At 36.1% G+C, this 21310-nt stretch overlaps 2 protein-coding genes across 4 annotated transcripts; both read right to left on the bottom strand.

Annotated features, from left to right (window-relative positions):
* Positions 1-2631: 2631 nt before the first annotated feature.
* LOC110769205 (tryptophan synthase beta chain 1) lies at positions 2632-6409 on the bottom strand. Its single transcript, XM_021973138.2, has 5 exons — positions 5982-6409; positions 4866-5222; positions 3683-4125; positions 3500-3594; positions 2632-3130 (listed from the first exon to the last, which is right to left on the bottom strand). Exons 1-5 carry the CDS (start codon positions 6324-6326, stop codon positions 2955-2957), a joined length of 1416 nt encoding a protein of 471 aa, XP_021828830.1. The 5' UTR covers positions 6327-6409; the 3' UTR covers positions 2632-2954.
* Positions 6410-8935: 2526 nt separating this feature from the next.
* Positions 8936-16918, bottom strand: DDL (SMAD/FHA domain-containing protein). 3 transcript variants are annotated; one of them, XM_021973159.2, is made up of 11 exons: positions 16738-16916; positions 14616-15393; positions 14161-14189; positions 13584-13650; positions 13302-13359; positions 12394-12486; positions 11103-11217; positions 10961-11008; positions 10833-10878; positions 10630-10700; positions 8936-9199 (listed from the first exon to the last, which is right to left on the bottom strand). In XM_021973159.2, the coding sequence occupies exons 2-11, from the start codon at positions 15354-15356 to the stop codon at positions 9160-9162; spliced, it is 1308 nt and encodes a 435-aa protein (XP_021828851.2). In that variant the 5' UTR covers positions 15357-15393; positions 16738-16916; the 3' UTR covers positions 8936-9159. The 3 variants fall into 3 exon arrangements, 2 of the variants coding, with proteins under 2 accessions (XP_021828851.2, XP_021828843.2); XR_015835294.1 differs by having other exon boundaries at positions 9108-9199; positions 10966-11008; XM_021973151.2 differs by lacking the exons at positions 10630-10700; positions 10833-10878 and having other exon boundaries at positions 10966-11008; positions 16738-16918.
* Positions 16919-21310: the final 4392 nt, after the last annotated feature.

The raw sequence follows: 21310 nt of genomic DNA, 5'->3' as shown, positions 1-21310 counted from the left end.
TGATGTCTCCCACTTCTTTTTTTATTTATTCTTGATGCCCTTTTTTTTTAGAGAATTCTTTATGCCCTTTTGTTCCTTCGTTGTTGCTTCTGGTCCACTTTTTCTTCTGTATTTTTTTTCATCTCAAATTCCCTTTGGTCTGCTGTGTTTCATTTCCTCCTCTTTGTTGCAGTTTCCTGGCGTTTGTGGTGGCAAGGGGCAGAAAATCAATTGGAGTTGGAGTTGGAGTTCTTGTTCTTTGCTTCAAGTTGAAGAACAATGCTCAAACTTCAGGTTTTATTGTTCTTTGTTCATTAGTTTTATTGATTTTTTATGTAGTTACATTCTTGTTATTGTTTTGGTCTTATGTGTTGATTGTTGAGATTTTGATGTAGGACAAATGACAGATTTTATCGGGGTTGAGCTAGAGAAAAGGATGTAGTGGGAATTTGCGGATTTGTCATCCGAACTTTGATTTGGACGCAAAATACCATTTCAGAAAGGGAACGACGCCACAAGTCAAACTCACAGCTTTGCTGTGATGTAAGATGGATTTTGGCATTCTGAGGTCGTTTGGCCTTCCAAAACCTCATTCAAAGTTTCGTAGTTAATTTTCAGAATAAATGCCGTTTTCAGTTTTAATGTAATAACTCTCCTAGCAGCTCAAGGGTTGAGAGATGTGTATTTAGACAGGTGTGGTGAACGTTTTTCATAATCTCAGATTTTAATACAATTATCCCAAGAGAATTCCTCTTAATTTCTGGTGGAATCCAGATTTCTTGTTACTCAAGGTTTTCGTTTGAAACCTTTGTTGCTTGTGCTGCGTCAGATTTTTATTTTGAAGAACAAATTGCTGAAAGTCTAAAAGGATTTTTGCATAAATATTTTCTGGAAAAAAAAAATGCTTCACTGGAAAATGTAGTTGAAGATTTACCAAATGAGTCTAAACAACGAATTCATTTTGATCAAAATGAAAATGACAAAAGTGTACATGAATGAAACGAAAATGAAAGTGACCAAAGTGCAGGACATGATATTGAATTGAAGATACAGTGAATGAACTTGAATGCCCACAATTTGGCATTTCACGGAACACATGAAAACGAAAATCAGGATAATTGAACCTGTCCTTGGCAACGAACATTATTAAAAATTTATAATTTATAATTTTTAAGGGGTACTTGTATCCTTTTTTTATCCAAAAAAAACTGTCTATAAAGGGCACACTCTACACTTCGCCCCGGGCCCTCAGATCACAGAAGACCGACCCTAATGTACAAGATGAACACACCCCAAAAGGAGGTTCTTGCATACAATAAATCGGGAAATATAAATCCAGCAAGATAGTGAGTAATAGATATTACAAAATCAAGCCCAGCTCACTTAGAGTTGACAGATAAAGGATCAAGAAGACTCTTTACTGCACCAGTGCTACAAAGAGATCACTAAAGTTGTAAATATTTAGTTTTTACTATAGAATATTATGATTACATACCCTAACAAGAATTCAAGGCTAAATGAGAAAGCTTTGAGGTTGGCAAATAGTCGACGTTAATTTTCCGGTCAATGGGAGAAAAGGACAGCTCTTTTCCAATTAAGAAGAGTTTTATACCATTATGGCATGATGATCTTGATTTTCTATGTTTTTGTTTTTCCTATTCTTCAAATTGTTAAGATTAGAGCATTCAACACAAAATTGTTCAATCATAGACGTAGCCGCTCAACGTCCTCTTACATGTGATCGCTGCAGCTCAATTGGATTAAACGCGGGAATTATATCATGTTATAATGTGAGCATTCAACTATAAATCAATTGATATCTAGAAAGAGCAACGTGATATGTGATTTATATCTTACATGCAAATTTCGTTTTTTATTTTCTCTTTGTTTTTCTTAAAAGTTATTTTCTTTCTAAAAACAAAGAAATAAATCCTTCATCAACTGTCCTTTTTCCAAGAAACAAGAATATATATATCCGTGTTGTTTTTGGCAAAAATCACATAGGATAGATCTTTTTTATATGTATGAATTTGGCCTTTCAAGAGTATCAAAGGTTGTCGTAAAAACCACATAGTTTCTATAATTTTTCTTTTGTTTAAAGACTTCCCACTGTGTTGCTTACAGCATTGCACCAAACAAGATCTTGAATCACTTTTCCAAGGTATAAGAACAACGTGATTTAAGGCTTAATTGCTACAACGCTCCTGAAATTATGGTCAAATCTCACATTGCCTTTTGAAACTCAAAATGGCCCACTTTGCTCTCTAGACGGTCAAATCTCACATTGCCTTTTGAAACTCAAAATGGCCTCTCACATTGCCTTTTGAAACTCAAAATGACCCACTTTGCTCCCTTGACCAATGTTGCACGATAAGAGGAAAATGTGACCCACTATACAAAAAACCATCAAATTCAGCCTCAGTAACAGTAAGGGGAATTTTTACATTAACTGGTTTTTTGTATATTTTTATTAGTTTAATTACCACATCCACCATTATTCTTAAACCGTTCTTCTCCCTTGCGTCCCTCGGTTTCGAACCCAGAATCATAGAAAACCAATTGAGAATTTGAAAGGGCTAGATTCTTTAATGACGACTGAATTTCTCTGAAGAAATTGAGCAAAGCCTTCGCAATAGCAATCCATCGTAAATATTCAGATATAACTAGATTTGCAGTCTCCTCATTGAAATTCATAAAATTACATTATACAGCAAACAAAGAAACTTGCATCATTACAAAAACTGGTCTTTGATATTATGCGGATACAAAACTTTCCTTCAAATAAGCAACCCACTGTTATTCCACTGTTATTCGTTGGAGGCATCCTTGACCTATCAGCAAATTGCATTTCCAAACTTGCTCTATAACGGGTGATTTAATAGACACATTATGGAAATAATAATAAAACATTTCCCATGGTTCCTTTAGCTTTCTGGAGAGAGACGATCCTTTGGTTTTGCTCAATCATGGTGGCATCAAACCTTCAAGTGCTTGATGGCAGTGTGAACGTCCTTATCCCCTCTGCCGCTGCAGTTAAGCACAACCTTGGCCCCGTCAGGGAGTGTAGGGCACAGCTTCTCTAAGTAGGCCAATGCATGAGAAGTCTCCAAAGCTGGAATTATTCCCTCCAGTCTTGACAATCGTTTAAAAGCTGCAAGGAGTACAAAAAAATTACGAAAGCTGGATAAGACTGATCTAGTAAAATCTAGTTGTGTGCGCTTCACATGTAATGGAAACTAGGGACAAAATATAGTCCGAGGACTTAAGACCAAGAGCATGACAAGGACACTGCAATAAGAATGACGAACATCACAGCTTATTACAGGTCTCCACTTGTTCATGGTGTCATCCGTGGACTGTACATTAAGCTTGAGAGGAAATTACATATTCCATATGTCAAACTGATATTTCATTTAAAGATAACCAATCTAACGCTATGCATAAGTGCGCACTACTTCCCCCTACCCGAAAAAGAAAAGGTCAAAAGAGTATTAAAAAAATCTGAGCCAGAGTCCAATACCTTCCAAGGCTTCTTCATCAGTAATGCTATAGTATTCAGCACGCTGTGTGTCTTTCAGGAAACTGTGCTCTGGACCAACTCCAGGGTAATCCAGGCTAAATGCCACAAAGAAATCAGAGTTACTACATTTCAAAGCCACAACAAAATTAATTGATAGCTAAAAAGATCAACGAACTCTCATACCCTGCACTTATAGAATGAGGCTCAATAATTTGTCCATCGTCATCCTGCAATAAGTAGCTCATAGCTCCATGCAAGACCCCAACTTCCCCTTTTGTCAAAGTTGCAGCATGCTTTCCACTGTCCAATCCAAAGCCTGCAGCCTCCACCCCAATCAATCGAACATCTTTGTCTTCGACAAACTCATGGAAAAGTCCCATGGCATTTGAACCCCCACCAACACAAGCTACCAGCACATCTGGTTTCCCTCCCCACTTTTCCAGTGCCTGTTTTCTTGTTTCTTTACCAATCACCTTGTGGAAATCCCGAACCATCATAGGGTATGGATGTGGGCCAGCAACGGAACCCAAAATATAATGAGTTGTCTCTACATTAGTTACCCAGTCCCTTATAGCTTCTGAAGTAGCATCCTTCAATGTAGCTGTCCCAGAATGGACTGGTCTAACCTGTATTTCAAAACAGCAAAAGAAATTAAAGTTCAAAATAATTAGGATTAGTAAGAGCGATGCATTGGACTCAAATAAAAGTAACAGTTTATGCCATTTCACAGCAGAGTCTCAAGAAAACGAAAAATGAAATTCAAAAGAAATGGCCATGGCAGTTAAATTCAGTAATTTGTCCCCTAAAATGAGTGCACATTTCTTGTAAAGAAAAGATGCAATCTGTAAAATGTATCTGATCAGCATACCTATCTTGCTAACTCACGCCAAAAGAAATTATAAACTTATAAAATCGAAAAAGTAAAAATCATCCTTTCTAGCACGGCAAAAAACAACTGTCAGCTAACCATTCATGAGATGGCAGAATGGAACACTGAAACAATCAAGATTATATATAATCAATAGAAACTTAAAATATGCTAAATAAATTCCCTGAGAGAAAAAGAACCCAAGAAAATTTAAGTATTAGATAGATCGAAAACCATAATTTAATCTCTGACACAAATCTAATAGGTAACACAGAAGGGGCAATAAGCAAGAGTCGTGCACAACATAATAATTATGGAGCATTCCATAGGAAGACAATTGGCTTCTCCCCTTCTAGGAACCCTGTTCTGGGAAAATATTACTGGTGGAATATGCAAGTGAGAAAAATATGCACAATCTCTCGGTACAGTCCAGTTTCATAATTCATTGGATGTTCAGCTAATAAATGTAACGAAGTGAGTTTCAGAATCATAACAAACCTCTGCTCCAAGAAGCCGCATTCTGAAAACATTGAGGGATTGCCTTTCCATATCTTGGGCACCCATGTAGATGATACACTGCAATCCAAAGCGAGCACAAACAGTGGCAGTGGCAACTCCATGTTGACCCGCTCCAGTTTCAGCAATAATGCGTTTCTTTCCCAATTTCTTAGCAAGCAAGGCTTGGGCAACGGCATTGTTGATCTTATGGGCCCCAGTATGGTTAAGATCTTCCCTCTTCAGATAAACGTGAGGCCCTTCACCATTAGGGCGTTTGTAGTGCTCAGTTAGCCGCTCTGCAAAGTAGAGAGGAGTCTCCCTGCCAACATAGTCCTTCAAAATGCCATTCAATTCTTTCTGCAAAATCATAAAGTTATCTAATCAGTTACTCAGTTGTATACCACCAAAAGAAAATTAAATTTCTCTCCTCTTTCAGGCACAGGAAACTCAGATTCAGCCAATAACCAAGAAGTAAAAGGGGTTCTATTGTCAGCAACACACCAAGCATATTCTTTGTAAGTGAAAAACGGAATAATCTTTTTTTTTTTTTAATGAAGAAATCTTCTTCCTTATTTTGGATACTTTTGAGTGCAAATTTCCAAAAACTAAGTTTGGCGTATGCATCCTACAATATCTCAAAATTGAACGGTAACCAAAAATTGTAACTAAAGACACCACATCACAACTAAAATCACAAATTTTATTTGAATGAAACAAACAACAAATCCTACGAATTCCCGAATTCCCTAAAGCTTCGCTGAGCTCAATGACAAAATACAACATAAACTAATTGCATGCAACCTTTTTTGGGTAACAAGATGCAGCTTCGAAATGGGTATATACCATACACTGTCATGTACTCCATAACCAAGTTTTCTGGTATATAATGCTTTCCCAGCTTGATTCAATTTAAAGGACCTTGTGGCCACTCTGCTCAAATAGCTACATTTCATTCATTTTCCTCACAAATTTTGATCTTGACAACAATTCCAAGTACGAAAAACCAAATCAACATGCACCAATGTCCAATTCATTCATATACAATTCTCACCACATCAAAATTTTCACATTTGATTCTCAAAACAGAACAATGAGGGAAAAGGTCAAAAACAGTACCTGAAAGTCCTCGTCATTAGCAAGAGCATGAAAAGCAGCCTCGAGCTCGGTGAGGGCATGCATTAGAGTTTCGGGGACGTACTTGCCGCCATACTTACCGAACCGGCCGAAGGAATCGGGTCGGGGCAGAACCGATAAGGACCCATTGTCGTGCTTGTCCTCCATCTGAAGAGGTGCTGAATCTCGGGTGAGGGTGCAGCAGATGGAAGAAGGGGTGGTGGCACGGGGGGTAAATTTGTGAAACTTGAAGGGCAATTGGGAGGAGGAGGAGTAGGGTTTTGGAAGCGGTGGGGTGATCAGTCGGTGGGTTTTGCAAGTGGTGGAAGCGCTTGTGGAGGCTGCCATTTTATGGAGGTTGTTTTTAGAGAGAGATTTGGTTAAATTGGTTTTAGTGTTTTGCAAGGGTTGTGAAATTTGACCTCTTTTCGTACGTTTTTTATATTATAACAGCTTTGGTGAAATGGTAGGGGAATAGTTTGGATTTTGCATTTATTGCCCCTCTAAAAAAGGAAAAAATTTACCTACCACCCTTTGTCTTTGTCTCATGTATTGTGTGGCAAATATGGTATTGTGGACGTGTTCTTCTTCTGGGAGGGGTTGGTATTTGTGGTCAATAAATAATATGGTAGCTGAGTTCTTGTGTTTTTCTTTTTTGGATACAAGGTTTGTAGAGAAGGTGAGATTTATTAGCTTATTAAGACCACATGTAAAAGAATGAAATTTATGTTTTCAAATATACTATTTCAATCTATTTCAAATATACTACATTTAGTTATTTCAAATACATTTAAGCTAATCATATTATTGGTTTTTTTTAACAAATTTAGCACTCTCGTCAAATTCAAATCATTTCTTTCAAATTTCTCTATCTGAATGAAACCTAAGGGCCCATTTGGTTCGCGGATTGAATTTCTTGGGAATAAAATTCTCATGTCTAATCCCCCGATATGGGAATGGAGGGTGTTCATTCCCATGTTTGGGATGATGGGAAATGAGGACTAGTTATTGCAATTATCTCATATTCCCATATTTAGTTAGTGCAATATTAGGAATGAAAAGTTATCAAGTTTCCTGCAATATCCTTGTTTTTTATTATTATTAAAGGTTATCAATATGAAGAGTTTTTACTCACCAAAAACAAAAATATGAAGAGTTTTTAAATGGTCAAACAAGGACGGAGGCACATTGGGACCAGTGTAGTCTCGAGCTCCCGCTCAATTCTTATTTTAGAAAAGAAAAGTACTATGCTGTTACTGGATATCCTATATTAATTAATATATTTATTGTACCACATGGGCCCTACCAGCTAAATCCCACATCTCCTCTAAGGCCACCACGTGCAATCTCATTCTCAAAAGGTTCAATAACTATCACAACATTGACACACTTAGTTGACACCTGCTGATATGTCAATGTATCATTCGCTGAACAGAAAACGAGAAGAAAAGAAGAGCAAATGATACATTGACACATCAGCGGGTGTCACTAAGTGTGTCAATGTTGTGTGTCCAAATAGCATTACTCTTATTAAATTACTTTTTTACACAAACCCCTACAAACCTAAGAGTTTTTCACCCCTTTTTCCTCTTTTCTTGGTTCTTTCTCGTTGCTTGTGAGTTTTTTTCTCCTAAACTCCATATTATATCAAGTTCTAATTAGGTTAACCCATTTAATTAAAGTGTGATAATCTTTCTCTTAGTTTTTATTATTTTCTCCCCACCTATGTTTTTTTAGTTTGTGAAATTTTGATTTTTTCTTTCTGTCTATTTTGATGGGTCTTTCAATTTATGTGTAGAGAGAGTACTATGAATATTGTAAAGAATTGCTTACGCAACCAAATGGGGGATTTTATGGATGTTGATTGTTCGGTTGCATATATTGAGAAAGATAGTTTTATAATATAGATGACGAGGTTGTTTTGCAACAATTTCAAATAATGAAAATTCGTCGAGGACAATTATGATGCTAATGAATAGGCAATATATGATTTTCGATGTTTTGTTATGTCTTGTGAATTCAAATTTGTTATTGTTTATATTTTGTGAGAGGCCCCCATAAACATGAAATCTTGGCTTTCCCACTAGGGTCAAAAGTGATATTTAATAATGATAACATGAATAAGTTCGTCCAAAAAGACTGCATTAAATGCTTTCCCAAGTGCGCGAAAAAGTTTCTCAAGGTGAGCCAAGGGTATGAACTTCCCCCCTACATAGGAAGTCCATACCCACAAGTCCATAATTGCATTCTCAATAGTGCACTTACCAAACATTGGAATACAATTTGAAACCCATTTCCAAACTCCTAATCTTTGAACAAAACGGGCCTAAAAGATTAGGATTAAGCACATGTAGGTAAATATGACAGAAAAAGAATGGGAAGATTCACCCAAAAAATGAAAAAGAATGGGAAGATTCACCCGAAAATGAAAAAGAGTAAGTTAGTGTGGTACATAACCAATGTGAATTGTCAATTAGCGTTCGATAATATGTGTACATTTTAATTTGACCACAAACAAATTATAATTTAGTGTTTGAGGAGGTTTGGACATTCTTATTTGAACCAGAATACTCAAGTACGTGTACCCGGTGCTTATACAGAGGAACCCATGCCTTGCTGTACACAACCAGAACCAAGAACTAGAAGCAACTTTGTATTAATTTCCTACATCTTTGCCTTTATTTCTTTCTTCAAACAAAATTTCAACGTCCTCAAGTCACAAAAAGAACATCAAAATCTAGGAATGTAATTTACACAAACGGGGTTGTTATTGGCACTCCGAAAGAGTCTCGTTGCACTCTTCTTCCATAAGAGAGGAGTGCAACATGACTTTTTCGGGATGCCAATAACAGTTCTCTACGATTTAACCTTTCCACACAGATAATAATTTGTGCTTGACTCACCCTTAGTCCAGCTGTTGGCAACCATATAAAGTGCTGGCCAAGGATACATCCAGATTCATGAAAATCACAAACCACGAGGAGATATAACATACCAAGCATAATTTACAGTAACATCCATGAAACGTATTCAGAAAATTTGATGCTATTCATAAAATCCACCCATTCCCATACATCTGATCTGCCGGAAAAAAGAAAAGAAAAGAAAAGAAAAGACTTCTCATGCATCAATGATCCCCAAATGTTAAACGGAAGCGCATTCGAGTAGCCAATTGAGCCTGTCAATTCATAGAGTTCTCGTGCAGTAGTACATACTCTCGGCTGCAAAAACCAAATTATAAGAATGACGTCAAAAATATGCCACAAAAATATTAGAAGCAATACAGCATGGATCACATATCATATCAGAGACAGCAAACAAGAAATTCCCCAGTAAAACTACAGATTTTTCTCATCAAGCATACTTTTAAGCTTCATGAGGAAGTGATGAAACACAATTACAAATCATTTCGGAAAGCAGAATCCTAAGATTCTCCGTTCAATTTGAAATAGTCACAACCATCTTAAAATCCCAGCTGTCCAGTAGTTTGAGGCACAATTTGAGTAACGAAACAAAAAAGAATAGATCATATAGAAACAAAAACCATCTTTCAGTCAGTCGTCATAGTTTCTGCTTTAGAAACCTAAGAGTCTAAGACAGCTCAGTTTGCATGACAGATATAATCTTCAAAGACTACACACATGTACTCACAGAAAATGGAGCAGCCAGAAGAATGTTATGGTTCCTCCTCTGATTAGCTTTTTAGTCTCTTAAAAGATTAAACACATCATGCTGCAGATAACTCTTACCAGTTCGACATTTGAATGACTTTTGGAACCTTCCACAACCTTATTATCTTCAAATATTACCCTCAAAATTGTAACTATAAAATTCATAATTAATGATACAAAAAATGAGGGCCCAATTATGAAAGGGAGAAAAGCAGGCATCAGATATGACTTGAACTAAATCAAGTATCAGATGACTCAAACTAAATCAAGCATGACCTATGATTTCAATTTGTATAATCAGCTGCAACTCTACAAACCTTAAACATTCGCATGATCAAATGCTCTAATAGGATCAAGCTGATCACTATGCCAATACAAAACTTACTGACACCCTGACTTCAAAAGTACACACTTGTAATGCAAATATAGGGTTGGTGGTAGAATAATCTGAACATGACTCGCATTAAAATCTCCTGATTTTTCATGTTAGAGTTTTGATTCCAGTGCTTACATGAAACCTCCATTAGCTACAACAGCTTTCTCTGCTCTCATGTTTGGTATGCACTCTTTGGGAATGTGCTACCTTTTACATCCCCCCTCCCCCATGGGTTTACCGTTCCAATTGCCTGGAATCCATTTACCATTTACTATGATTCTTTATGACCAGCGTAGTCAAGTCCAACTAACAACTTTACTTGTCATGCAAGTCCCAAATTTAACAAACATTATGTAGGCCCTTAACCAGCACATACTGAACCAAACAACAATTATTGGTTTCTAAAACCAATTGTTTCAACTCAATTCAAACATAACCACCGTAGAAACCAAACCAATTAAATTCAGGCATTCAGCAGCAAGTATCATTACAGTATTCATTCAGGAATAATGCATGAATTCCAACAGAAAAAGAAGAAAATTTCTAGGAGACATCAATCTAAGGACCACAAAAGCTTAAGTTGGATTATTGATTAGTGACCTACCTACTATTACCAAATCTAATGGTGTCCTTTTCCATTAGTTCATAATACCGTTGAGGTTCAATTGCAGTATCCTGCAAAAGAAAAGCAAATGTTAAATCTAAATTCTTGCAAATACAGGAAAGCCTCAGCTTACTCATACACAACACAAATGCCAAAAGTATAATTAAAAGAAAAGAAGACAATATATCAATTGAGCCACTTACATTAAGAAAAGTTTTATTTGTGCTTCCAAGGTCCATTAAGTAAGGCCTGTAACGGTGCACACAAGAAATGAGATTTGAAAAATTCACCCTTCTAAATAATGGAATTAGCCACAAATTAACTGTCTTACCTTACTTTCTTTGATAGTGTACCATCAGGTTGCTCCATTTCAACTTGCCTGGCATGGTGGGAAAATAAAATATGATATTAGTTACTATCCAAGAATGTAAATGGCAAAAATTAAAAAAAAATTTGCAAAATTCAAGATCTACCTGAATTGTATAACAGCATGTTGCTTGCTACAGGATGGATGATCTGTAGGGACGTCTGCCACCCTTCTTTCCCTCCCAAAGAGGTAACAGCTTTGCCGATGTATGTACAGGGGTTCTGTAGATCATATGTACATCTTAGAAAACCATAATTCAAGGAGAACATTTTGATCACCATGAATAGAATCCCAAAGACATGGACTCAGAAATCCCAACAGAGAGTACTATTAAAATGCACAAGAAAAATAATTGCACTTTTTTGCATGCTTGCCAGATATGGAAAATCACCAAAAACTAAGTCATTACCAAAAGAAAATGGAATAAGCTCAGGTTGGGAGTAGTAAGCATCACACAACGATAGCTCGCCTAAGTAATAGAACTTGACTGGTCCAGAATTTCATTACTACTCGATAATCCAAAGTCAATCAAGTTTAAACACAGTTTTGAGTTAAGAGCAACAAGATGCATAAAGGTACTCAATACCAAAAGAAAATGCACATAAATCCAACAGTTTTCACTTTAAAAACACTACTCAATACTATTGGATTTGTACCTTTTTTCTTTTGGGAAGAAAACTACCAAAAGCTTAAAAATCTAAAAAGGAAATTTCTACAAGTACTAAAAACGTTAATGTACAACAACCATATGTGCACAAAAAATAGAAACATGCACTATATTTTGCGCCACAAAAATATGTTTCTTCTCCGATATATTGCAACATAGTATCTATGAACAGAAAGTCTCAAATATTTCTTGAACTGTCTAATATTCATTACTCACACCATTGCACCCAATCCGATAAATGATTTGAACTTGAAAGAGATGTTTCCATTAGGAGAAAACATACAGAATTACCACAGGCTGCTTGTCTTAGTAATCAGTGTTATAAGAAGAGGTTAAGTACGTGACGGAAGAAGTTATATGGATGCTAAAACGTTGTTACATCCTAAGGTTACTTATTTACTGAATTGAAAATTGATGCTGCATTGTGGGTTGCAGCCAAGGTCTTACAAAAACAATAAGAGAATCTTCAGTCATTAGCCCTTCAGCCTTTGAGATTTAAGAATTTTGACAGTTAATTGGCTTGGAGCTAGGTACTTTGATCAGACATGACACATGAGGTCTTTTAAAGACTGTACGTCTAAAGAGAAGCAACCTGCAGTCGGTACTCAGCAGCTACTTCGTTATCATTCAACTACTCTAAGTGCTTCACCATTGAAGAAGCATATGTAGGTCTCAAGAAAGGCACAAAAACAAGAAGATAACTTCCAGTATTTATCTCCAAGAGACTTACCATTTAACACTTCACCGCCCTTGAAAACATAAAGCCGCCATCTTACATCAGGTTTTCGTCCATCTGGAGGCTCAGTGAATAAAAGTGTTATACCTGACAAAATAATAACCATATAGAAAACAAAACATATATTATTATCTTTTTATTTGTTATAATGAATAAACGTATAGAAATGCACAATCTCCGCACTGTATATATAAAAAAAATCAGAGAATTAAAACTATATTGTAATTAGGATTCTAAGTTAATTAGAATATTTGGTTTCCTTGTTGTTTAAGGGTGCGATTTGGTTGTAATTTAATTTCACGTTGTGATTGTACTTAATTTATTTGCTTACTAAATGAGTGTTGGTTAAGGAATGTGATCTAGTTGATTTTCTAATTGAGTGTTAGTGATTTGTATTTGGTACAGAAGTTATTAAATTCAGTCTACCGGAGGTTTTGGTTGATATTTGACCCACATATTTAAATTTTCTTTTGGGGCCCAAAAGTTGAGGCTAGATGTTATGATGAGGTATGTGTGCCTATCTTATTCATTTGTGGAAAAATCATTCAAGATGGCACAAGTTTATGTCTTGATGTTCTTAATTATGTTTCTGAGTTATGTAACAAGCTGGGCATGATTATCATCTACGCTCCAACTTCAAGGTAAAGTGTTGGAGAACAAAAGTTTGTTCTAAATAGGAGTTTAAGCTAAGTAGAGTATTGCTTTCCAAGTTTGTTTGGGGTTGTGATCTAGCTTCCCCAAGTGATCTGGTAGTTATTTCGTTTCCTATTGTGATTAGGTTGTACTCTATTTAAGCCCTTTAAGGGTTCAGATTAGTGCATCTATTTCTTCCTATTTTCAAAAACAAAAGAGATAAAAAGTTTAGACTTTTGTATCAAACCCCAAGGAAAAGGTGATCTCACCCCTGACTCTATTAGTTTCCGCAGCAAGCTTTCCAGATAGCTCAAACGAAGGTTTTTCCTGTAAGTCGAGTAGTAAAAGGAGCAAAATGTAAGTACAGTTTCAACCTTCCACACAATTAAACAAATTATTTGCACTACACAATACTCAGAAATAAAAGCAGTATGGATAAACAAGACCTATCACAGCTTGCACCGGATAGCTGAGAATATTTGGCATGCGTAATAAAAATTTGATGATGATAGTTATGATTGAAGAAAGACACCAAGCTATGCATTACTTACCTTTTGCTTTGCTTCCAAGGCCTCCTCAGCAGCCTTCATCATAGCTACTGCATCATTCTCATCATCCCTGCCCAAGAAAGAAACCAACAGCTCATCAAAAGCTACATTAAAGCATGAGCACTCAGACATTAAAAGTTTCAAATGAACAGAACCCAAAGTGAAGTAACCTAAAGTTATGTGATCTACCTTAACAAATTAACAGACATGAACGTTTACTATGTTAAATTGGCAATTAATGCTTTATCACTTTTACTACAAAAATTAAGAAACTGGAATTGAGAAAAACTAAAATATTTTTTCCAATGACCCTTATCTCGTATTATTAAGAATTGGCATGTTTTATTACTTTTACTACATCATGAAAGTTTACTTTGCTAAATTGGCAAGAACATATTGCTTACACCGACCTTTATCTCTTCTCATTCACCAGAACAAATCAATAGAGTGACTAAATATATCAAAGTGCAATAACATTCCAGAAATCATTGGTCCATTGCAAGAAAAATATATTTGGACAACAGATAGTTTTATCAATGGTTTCAGCGAAGTGTAAACAAAAAGTTCGAAAGATACCCACCTATGCTCATCTTCTCTTGAATTTGGTACCTGAAAATGTTTACCTCTGGTTAGACACTTTAGATAAGAATCATCGCAACTAGAAACAGAAACCACTTATAAGCATCACAGATAATTGTCCCAATGAATGCAAACGTAATTGAATAATTAATTTGTGTGTTTTCCTTCATTCAAAAAAGTCTTAAAACATACAACCACTTCCACTTTTCCACATTAACTCCTCCTTGGAGTGAGTTAGGAGGTGATAAATAAGAAAAAAGATATTTTGAAATGGAAGTTATTAGAAAATAAACCTATGCAAAAGAACTTTTGAAAATCTACAATAATGTCAATGAAATTTAAGAAGCATCTTATAAAAAAAAATATGAAATTTAAGAAGCAATAATTTTCAATAATGGAATTAAAATTATTGGGGAGGGGGATGAGACATTTGAAGGAGTGGATATCACCAGACACCTCATCACGAGCTCTGGTATTGGCAGCTTGTTGAGGTGAAAGAGATCTTTTTCTGTTCTTGTGGTCCCGATCCAATGGAGAAGTAGATTGCCCATGTCTTGTTCTTGAAGACCTATGATCAGTACTGTCTTTTCCTGACCTTCTCTCCACTCTTTCACTATCAGTTTCCCTATCTGAACCCTTTTCCCTTTGCATTCTTCTATCACTCCCTCTGCCATGATTCCTTTCACTGTCATTCTCAATTACTTTCTCCACGTCTCTGGTAACACCAGCAGGTTGAGGTGAGGGACATATATGCCTACTCCTTCGCTGTCGATCTGATGGAGAAGTACCATGTCTTGGTCTTGATGATTTACCGTCAACATTGTCTCTTCCCGACCGTTTCTCTTTCCTATCACTCCCGACATCTCTCTCTGAAACCCCTTCATTCTGTAAACCCCTATCAGTTCCCCTCCCATTACTTCTTTCAGGTTCTTTCACAGCCTCTCTGCCAGCTTGAGCTCTTCTTAACCGTTTTGTCCGAGGAGAAGGAGAGCGAGCAGGAGGAGAAGGGGACCTTGCATGCTTTGGAGACTTAGGGTGACCCGAATGTTTCTCTCTTGGTGGAGAACTACCCCTGTGGGACCTCCTATGTCGAGTAGGTGATCTTTCTATTCTGGATGGACTTTTCCTAGATGGGCTCCTCCTACGAGGAGGGTCTCCAACTGGAGATTCTGAATGATTTGAAAGGTTACGCCCCATCAATGAATTTGCATATGCACGACTGGACTTCTCCTGACTAAGAAAAGTTGACAGAAAAACTAGAAGTTAGAACTTCGTTGATTACAGAATAAAGACTTGTCTAAAATCCATATGAATAATGTGGTATAAATTTGGACAAAACAACATAAAGAACTCAGCACAAAAGCTAAAGGTGATGTACCAGTCTACTATGTATCTATATCCCAATCAGCAAAAGTTTGTTAATGGGAATGCTAAATCAAGATAATTCAACCATAAATTATATACTATACATAGGGACAGACACCGGGTTTAAAAAAGAGGTGGGCTGAAATTTCAAGCCTATTTTTCTTAGTTGAAATTTCATCAGAATCTCTTTTGTTTATACGATATTTCCCAAATTATACAGAAATTGATAATTACTTCTTCCAACAATTGCAGGCTGCAAGCCCACAAATTGATAAGCTAACAACAAGAGGAAAACTAGAAGGATGAAATATGAAATAAAAAAATGACTCAAATTCAAAATTAAAAACAGAGCAAAGAAAAATATTCTGCGTGCACCCTTATGTTGCAAGCCACATAATAAAATAACACTTACAAAAGACCAAAATTTCAAAACTACGTTGGAATATTCAACACTGAACTCCAACCAACCCTGTAATTCTCACATCATAAACTAAGAATAAGAAAGCCAAAAGAGATCCATATGAAGCCAAATCATAAACTAACATATATATATATATATATATATATATATATATATATATATATATACACACACACATATAACAGAACAAACTGGAAATCATCAAATAACTATCTTAAGCCGGTGTAAGTAGCATAAAGGAGAACAATGGCGGTACCTGCAATGCAACTATCTTAAATGGAGGATTTTCTTAGCTCGTCGATTATGGATGGAGTTGTTCATGCTAATATATGCTTCACAAGCAGAGAAGCTTCACCTAGAATCTTCTTCACCAAATGCTCATTTGGGCATTTGGGTTCCCTAAAATAGATGGGTTCACTAAATCCCTAAATTCCTTTGTTCCTAAATCCCAACATTAGAAAGAAATAATAAAAAGCAGCAGAGTACTAGAATTGAAGAACCTAAAAAAGAAAGAAAAAATATATATTATGACCAGTTTATGTGAAAAAATACAGCTTTATGCTTTGAGGTTTGACCCCCTCGAAATCTATTTGCCTATGTCCCTTTTCTATGCCAATTCAACCAGTTTATAGGAACTTGTCCTAAAACCCAAATGGAAAAATGCCATTCTCATGCCAATACGCAATATAGAAAACCAACAGCAGCTACAATTGAAAGTTAAAACCCTAGAAATTAAAGAGAAAGAGGGAAGAATGAAAGTGAAAAGAAATAAACATAATATGCGACTCTTACTTGAGTCTTGTGGCTCAGCAGTGCGCTTCAATTGATCCAACAAGAAAAAACTGTAGGCAGAATGGAAGAGAAGGAGAGGAGTGAGCTCTGTCAAGAGAGAGCGTGAAGAAGCAACGATGGGAAGGAGACGACGCAACAAGAGGAGAGAGCGTGAAAATAGATTGGGGTATTTTTGGAAGTTAAGTTCATTAAAACAGCACCTCCTCAAATCTGCCGCATAATTAGAAGATGTAAGCAGATTTCCCTTATTTGCTTTCTCCTGCCATTTTTAACAGTAATAAGTGATTTTCTCATGAGTTATCAAACGGGCTCCGGCTTCTCAAATTATCATTTAGATCTTTTTCAACCCATTTGGTCATAAACTCAAATTTCTCATCTTCAAAAAGTAATTATTTGGGTTTTGCCCGGAATCAAACCGTTTTTTCCCCAACCCTTCAAACTCAAATTTTAAGTCCATAATTTATTAAATTGTTTAAGAATGATTTAAGTCTAATTTGTTTTTCATGAATAACTTTTCTTCATTTAATATTTTTAAATAACTTTATAATTTAATTTTTTTAAACAATTTGATCTAAAAAATATTGAAATTTCATAAATATAATTTTATTTGAGAAATAAGTGGGTATTTATAGAGTTTTTAGTGAGTTTTGGGGGTGGATATAATTTAGATTAATTTAAAATATTATTTTAATCATTGGATTTAAATTTCAGCCATTGGATCTTTCTTTTTACCGTTAAAATAACTTGGATTTAATATGGATCGTTGATTTGGGTTATTGTTAGAATATAAAAAATTGATGCACAACAGCTGCGGGACACCTAGCGCCCCATTGATTCCTCCTTGCACATGGGTTGTGTCAGCTTTGAGTGGGCTCCACTAAAAAGTTTTCCAGTCAAGGCAATAGCTGGACTGGTATTTGGCCCAAGTTTGGGTTTTTCCAAATTTTGACCTCTTACTTTTCTTGAGTTGGGAGAGAAATTGGGCTAAAATTTGGGATTTTTTGGATTGGCCTTATCACCCCAAATAAGACTTTACTTTCATACAAAACTTAAAGCTAACAATGCAATATACCGCTAACAATTTATTAGAAGACAATATTCTGTAAATTTAAGTTGTACTCACAGAGAGGCACAAATAGAAAGCAAGAAGATGCTTGAACATGTAGATGAAACCATAAGCTCTGTAGTTTCCATGAATTCATAATTTCCAATTTTCTTTGAGGTGATAGCAGAATGAAATCTACTTACCCGAGATAGAGTCCTACTTTCACCTTCAACGATAATGGAGAGCCTAAAGCCTTTTGTCATTGAAAATCCCTAACATAATAAGTTTGTTTCTTCTCTCTGCGAACCCTAACTGCAAAAGTGCGAGCGGTAATGATGAAACCGTAAGGGGTATAAGAACATAAGAGACTCAAACTCAAACTCTGCAATCCCAAGCCCTAATTGTAAAATTAGCAGTGCCTCCACGTTACTACGGTAACTCATAATTCTTGTGTTATAATATAAATCAATGATAAGTTGATAAGTGATCGGTTCATAATTGTATATCATTTTGTACTCTTCTAGCTTATGATTTGGTTATGTTTTTGAGTTAAACTTGTGCTTTTAATCCTTTTTGTGTTTATCTTTCAGTTAATTGACATTTAGGTAACAATGATGACTTTGGATAGGAAATGATGCAATCCATGCATGTTAAGGCTTGATTTGGGTGAATGGAACAAGGGCTTAAAGACAAACACATTTTGGCTACAACTCCTTTCCAGCCCAATTTCGTAGGTCAGCTTCTTGGCCTTGGATCAGCATGCTATGGGGCTTGGATGAGGTGAAGATCTTCATGAAACTTGTTCCAATGGGTGTCTAGTACAACATATCCAAATTTCAGCCCAATTGGACATTTGTGGAGTGCTCAGCCCGCCCAACACTCAACCTTGCTCAGCAGGATTTGCAGCTGCCAGCTTTGAGCCTTGTCTCCTCCTTTAAGCCATGTGCCTCACCCATGCTGCAACTGACTTTGGATCCAACATAATGAGTGAAGTGGGGAGGCATTCCAGCTATGAAAGTCTAAAGGATCAAGTTGGTACATGCTGGAGTTATTATAGAGAAAGCATGTGCATGCATGTAAAGCATAAATGAAATGAAGTCAATTCCAGTCTCTGTTCGGCAGCCACATTGCAAGGCCCAAAACGCATACTTCTACTGCTCCGATGGGAATACTTTCTTCATAGAAGTTGTTCCAATGGGTGTCTACTATAACATATCCAAATTTAAGCCCCATTGGATAAGTTTTGAAACCTCTGGCCTTCCTACACCAAGTCTGGTTCAGAAGACTCGTTTTTGTTCAACAACCAAAAGAAGACCACATGGGTTGGCAGCAAAAGGCAGCCACAATTGATCACCTTTGATCCCATGTGAAGAAAGCTTGAGGTGCAGCAAAAGAAGTATGGGATGAGATTGATTCCAACCACACTAACATAGACAAGATGAAGTGTGAGTTATGGGTTGTATTAAAAGAGGAATGGTGGTGTTGGATTTCATCATGTTGTTCCTCCCTCTTAGCCCTATAAATATAGAAGCCTTCAAGCTTCAAAACACACCCCAAGGGGGGGAGCTCTCAAACACTTCTCTAGAGCTCCCTTCCCTTCTCTCCCTCAAATTCTCTTAGTTTCCTTTCTAGTTTTCAAGTTTTTGTGCTGAAATTCTCCTTAAGTTTTTCAAGTTCTACTTTACTTTTATTTGTAATGTACATTCTTTCTTAAGTATTCAAGTTTAATTAGTTTCCAAGTTTCAATTATGATTTTTGTTCTTATTCATTATGCTTATAAGTTAATATGCTAGTTTGAATGATTGATCACCATTTAGGCTTGCATGTTAGCTATCTTGGTTTGAATTAAGAGTAGACACCATGCTTTAATTCGAATTGAACTATGAATAGGAAGAGTATGTATGGACATTCGACAACAAGGATTAGATACATGCTTGGTTGTTTAAATTGTTCTTCTATGCTTAATGAGTTCCTAATGCTTAGTTTTAGGTTAGACAACAAATGATCAAATTAGGGAATTAGGAACACAAGGTTATGACCAAACACCATGGCTTAATCATACTTTAGCTAGAATCAATCCGTTAATCTAATTGAACTTGGGAACTTATTTGCTTGAGTTATTTCATTCTTTCTTGTTTTATTTATTTTCTTTTTTTCATTTCTATTTTGTGTAGGGGAAACAAATTGGATCATTCAATCACCAATCCTCGTGGGATCGACCTCGCACTTACATATGCTATACTACCAAACGGCTCGTGCACTTGCGAGTATCACAAGTTGAGGATGCAGCTGAATCTATTTTGGTGCACCATACATAAACTAACTTAACAAAACAAAAACAAAAACAAATACTCAACAGAAAAGATAACAAAGAAAATATAAAAAAAACTTAATTTAAAAACACACGAATATACAAGCAACTCACGGATGACCAGTTAAGGGCCTCAGAAAACACAGCCAGGGGATCCGGGAAGGTTGGAGGGGTCACAATGGTCCCGCTTAAAACCCAAACTTCTTAGACACCGAAGGTGTCGCCTAAAGAACTCCTAGACACTGTATTGACGGAAGTGCTTACTGGAGTTACCAAAAGTTAGCTCATATGAAAAATAATTTTTTTTTTATAAATTTTTTAAAGATATTCTCGTAAGAAAAAGAAACAAAGAACTCAACGTGGACCAAAAGGCAAAAATAATTACAGAAATAAACAGAATTCAAAGAACAGAAAGGATTGAAATGCTCCCTCTTGAAGCGATTAGGTCGAGCGTGGATGAATTTGGAGGTCGCGACTTCTCCCACTACTCCACACTTCCTATCTTTATGATTGAAGTTGCCTTCTCTCTCCATTTTTATTAAGCTGTCATAAATTGTTAAAAATAACACACAAACTTGAAATGGAATTAAAAGGATTAGGAATGAACAATAGAGAACTAAGTAGACTTTAAACATTATAAATAAAAAGTAGGAAAACCAAATAGAATCAAGCAATGTTACCGATCCCCGGCAACGGCGCCAAAAACTTGTTGCTTCGATTCAGCTGCACCAAAATAGATTCAGCTGCATCCTCAACTTGTGATACTCGCAAGTGCACGAGCCGTTTGGTAGTATAGCATATGTAAGTGCGAGGTCGATCCCACGAGGATTGGTGATTGAATGATCCAATTTGTTTCCCCTACACAAAATAGAAATGAAAAAAAGAAAATAAATAAAACAAGAAAGAATGAAATAACTCAAGCAAATAAGTTCCCAAGTTCAATTAGATTAACGGATTGATTCTAGCTAAAGTATGATTAAGCCATGGTGTTTGGTCATAACCTTGTGTTCCTAATTCCCTAATTTGATCATTTGTTGTCTAACCTAAAACTAAGCATTAGGAACCCATTAAGCATAGAAGAACAATTTAAACAACCAAGCATGTATCTAATCCCTGTTGTCGAATGTCCATACATACTCTTCCTATTCATAGTTCAATTCGAATTAAAGCATGGTGTCTACTCTTAATTCAAACCAAGATAGCTAACATGCAAGCCT

Source organism: Prunus avium, chromosome 4 (genome assembly GCF_965620075.1).
Source record: "Prunus avium chromosome 4, drPruAviu1.hap1.1, whole genome shotgun sequence".
Taxonomy (NCBI): domain Eukaryota; kingdom Viridiplantae; phylum Streptophyta; class Magnoliopsida; order Rosales; family Rosaceae; genus Prunus; species Prunus avium.
This window is presented reverse-complemented; position numbering and strand designations above follow the sequence as displayed.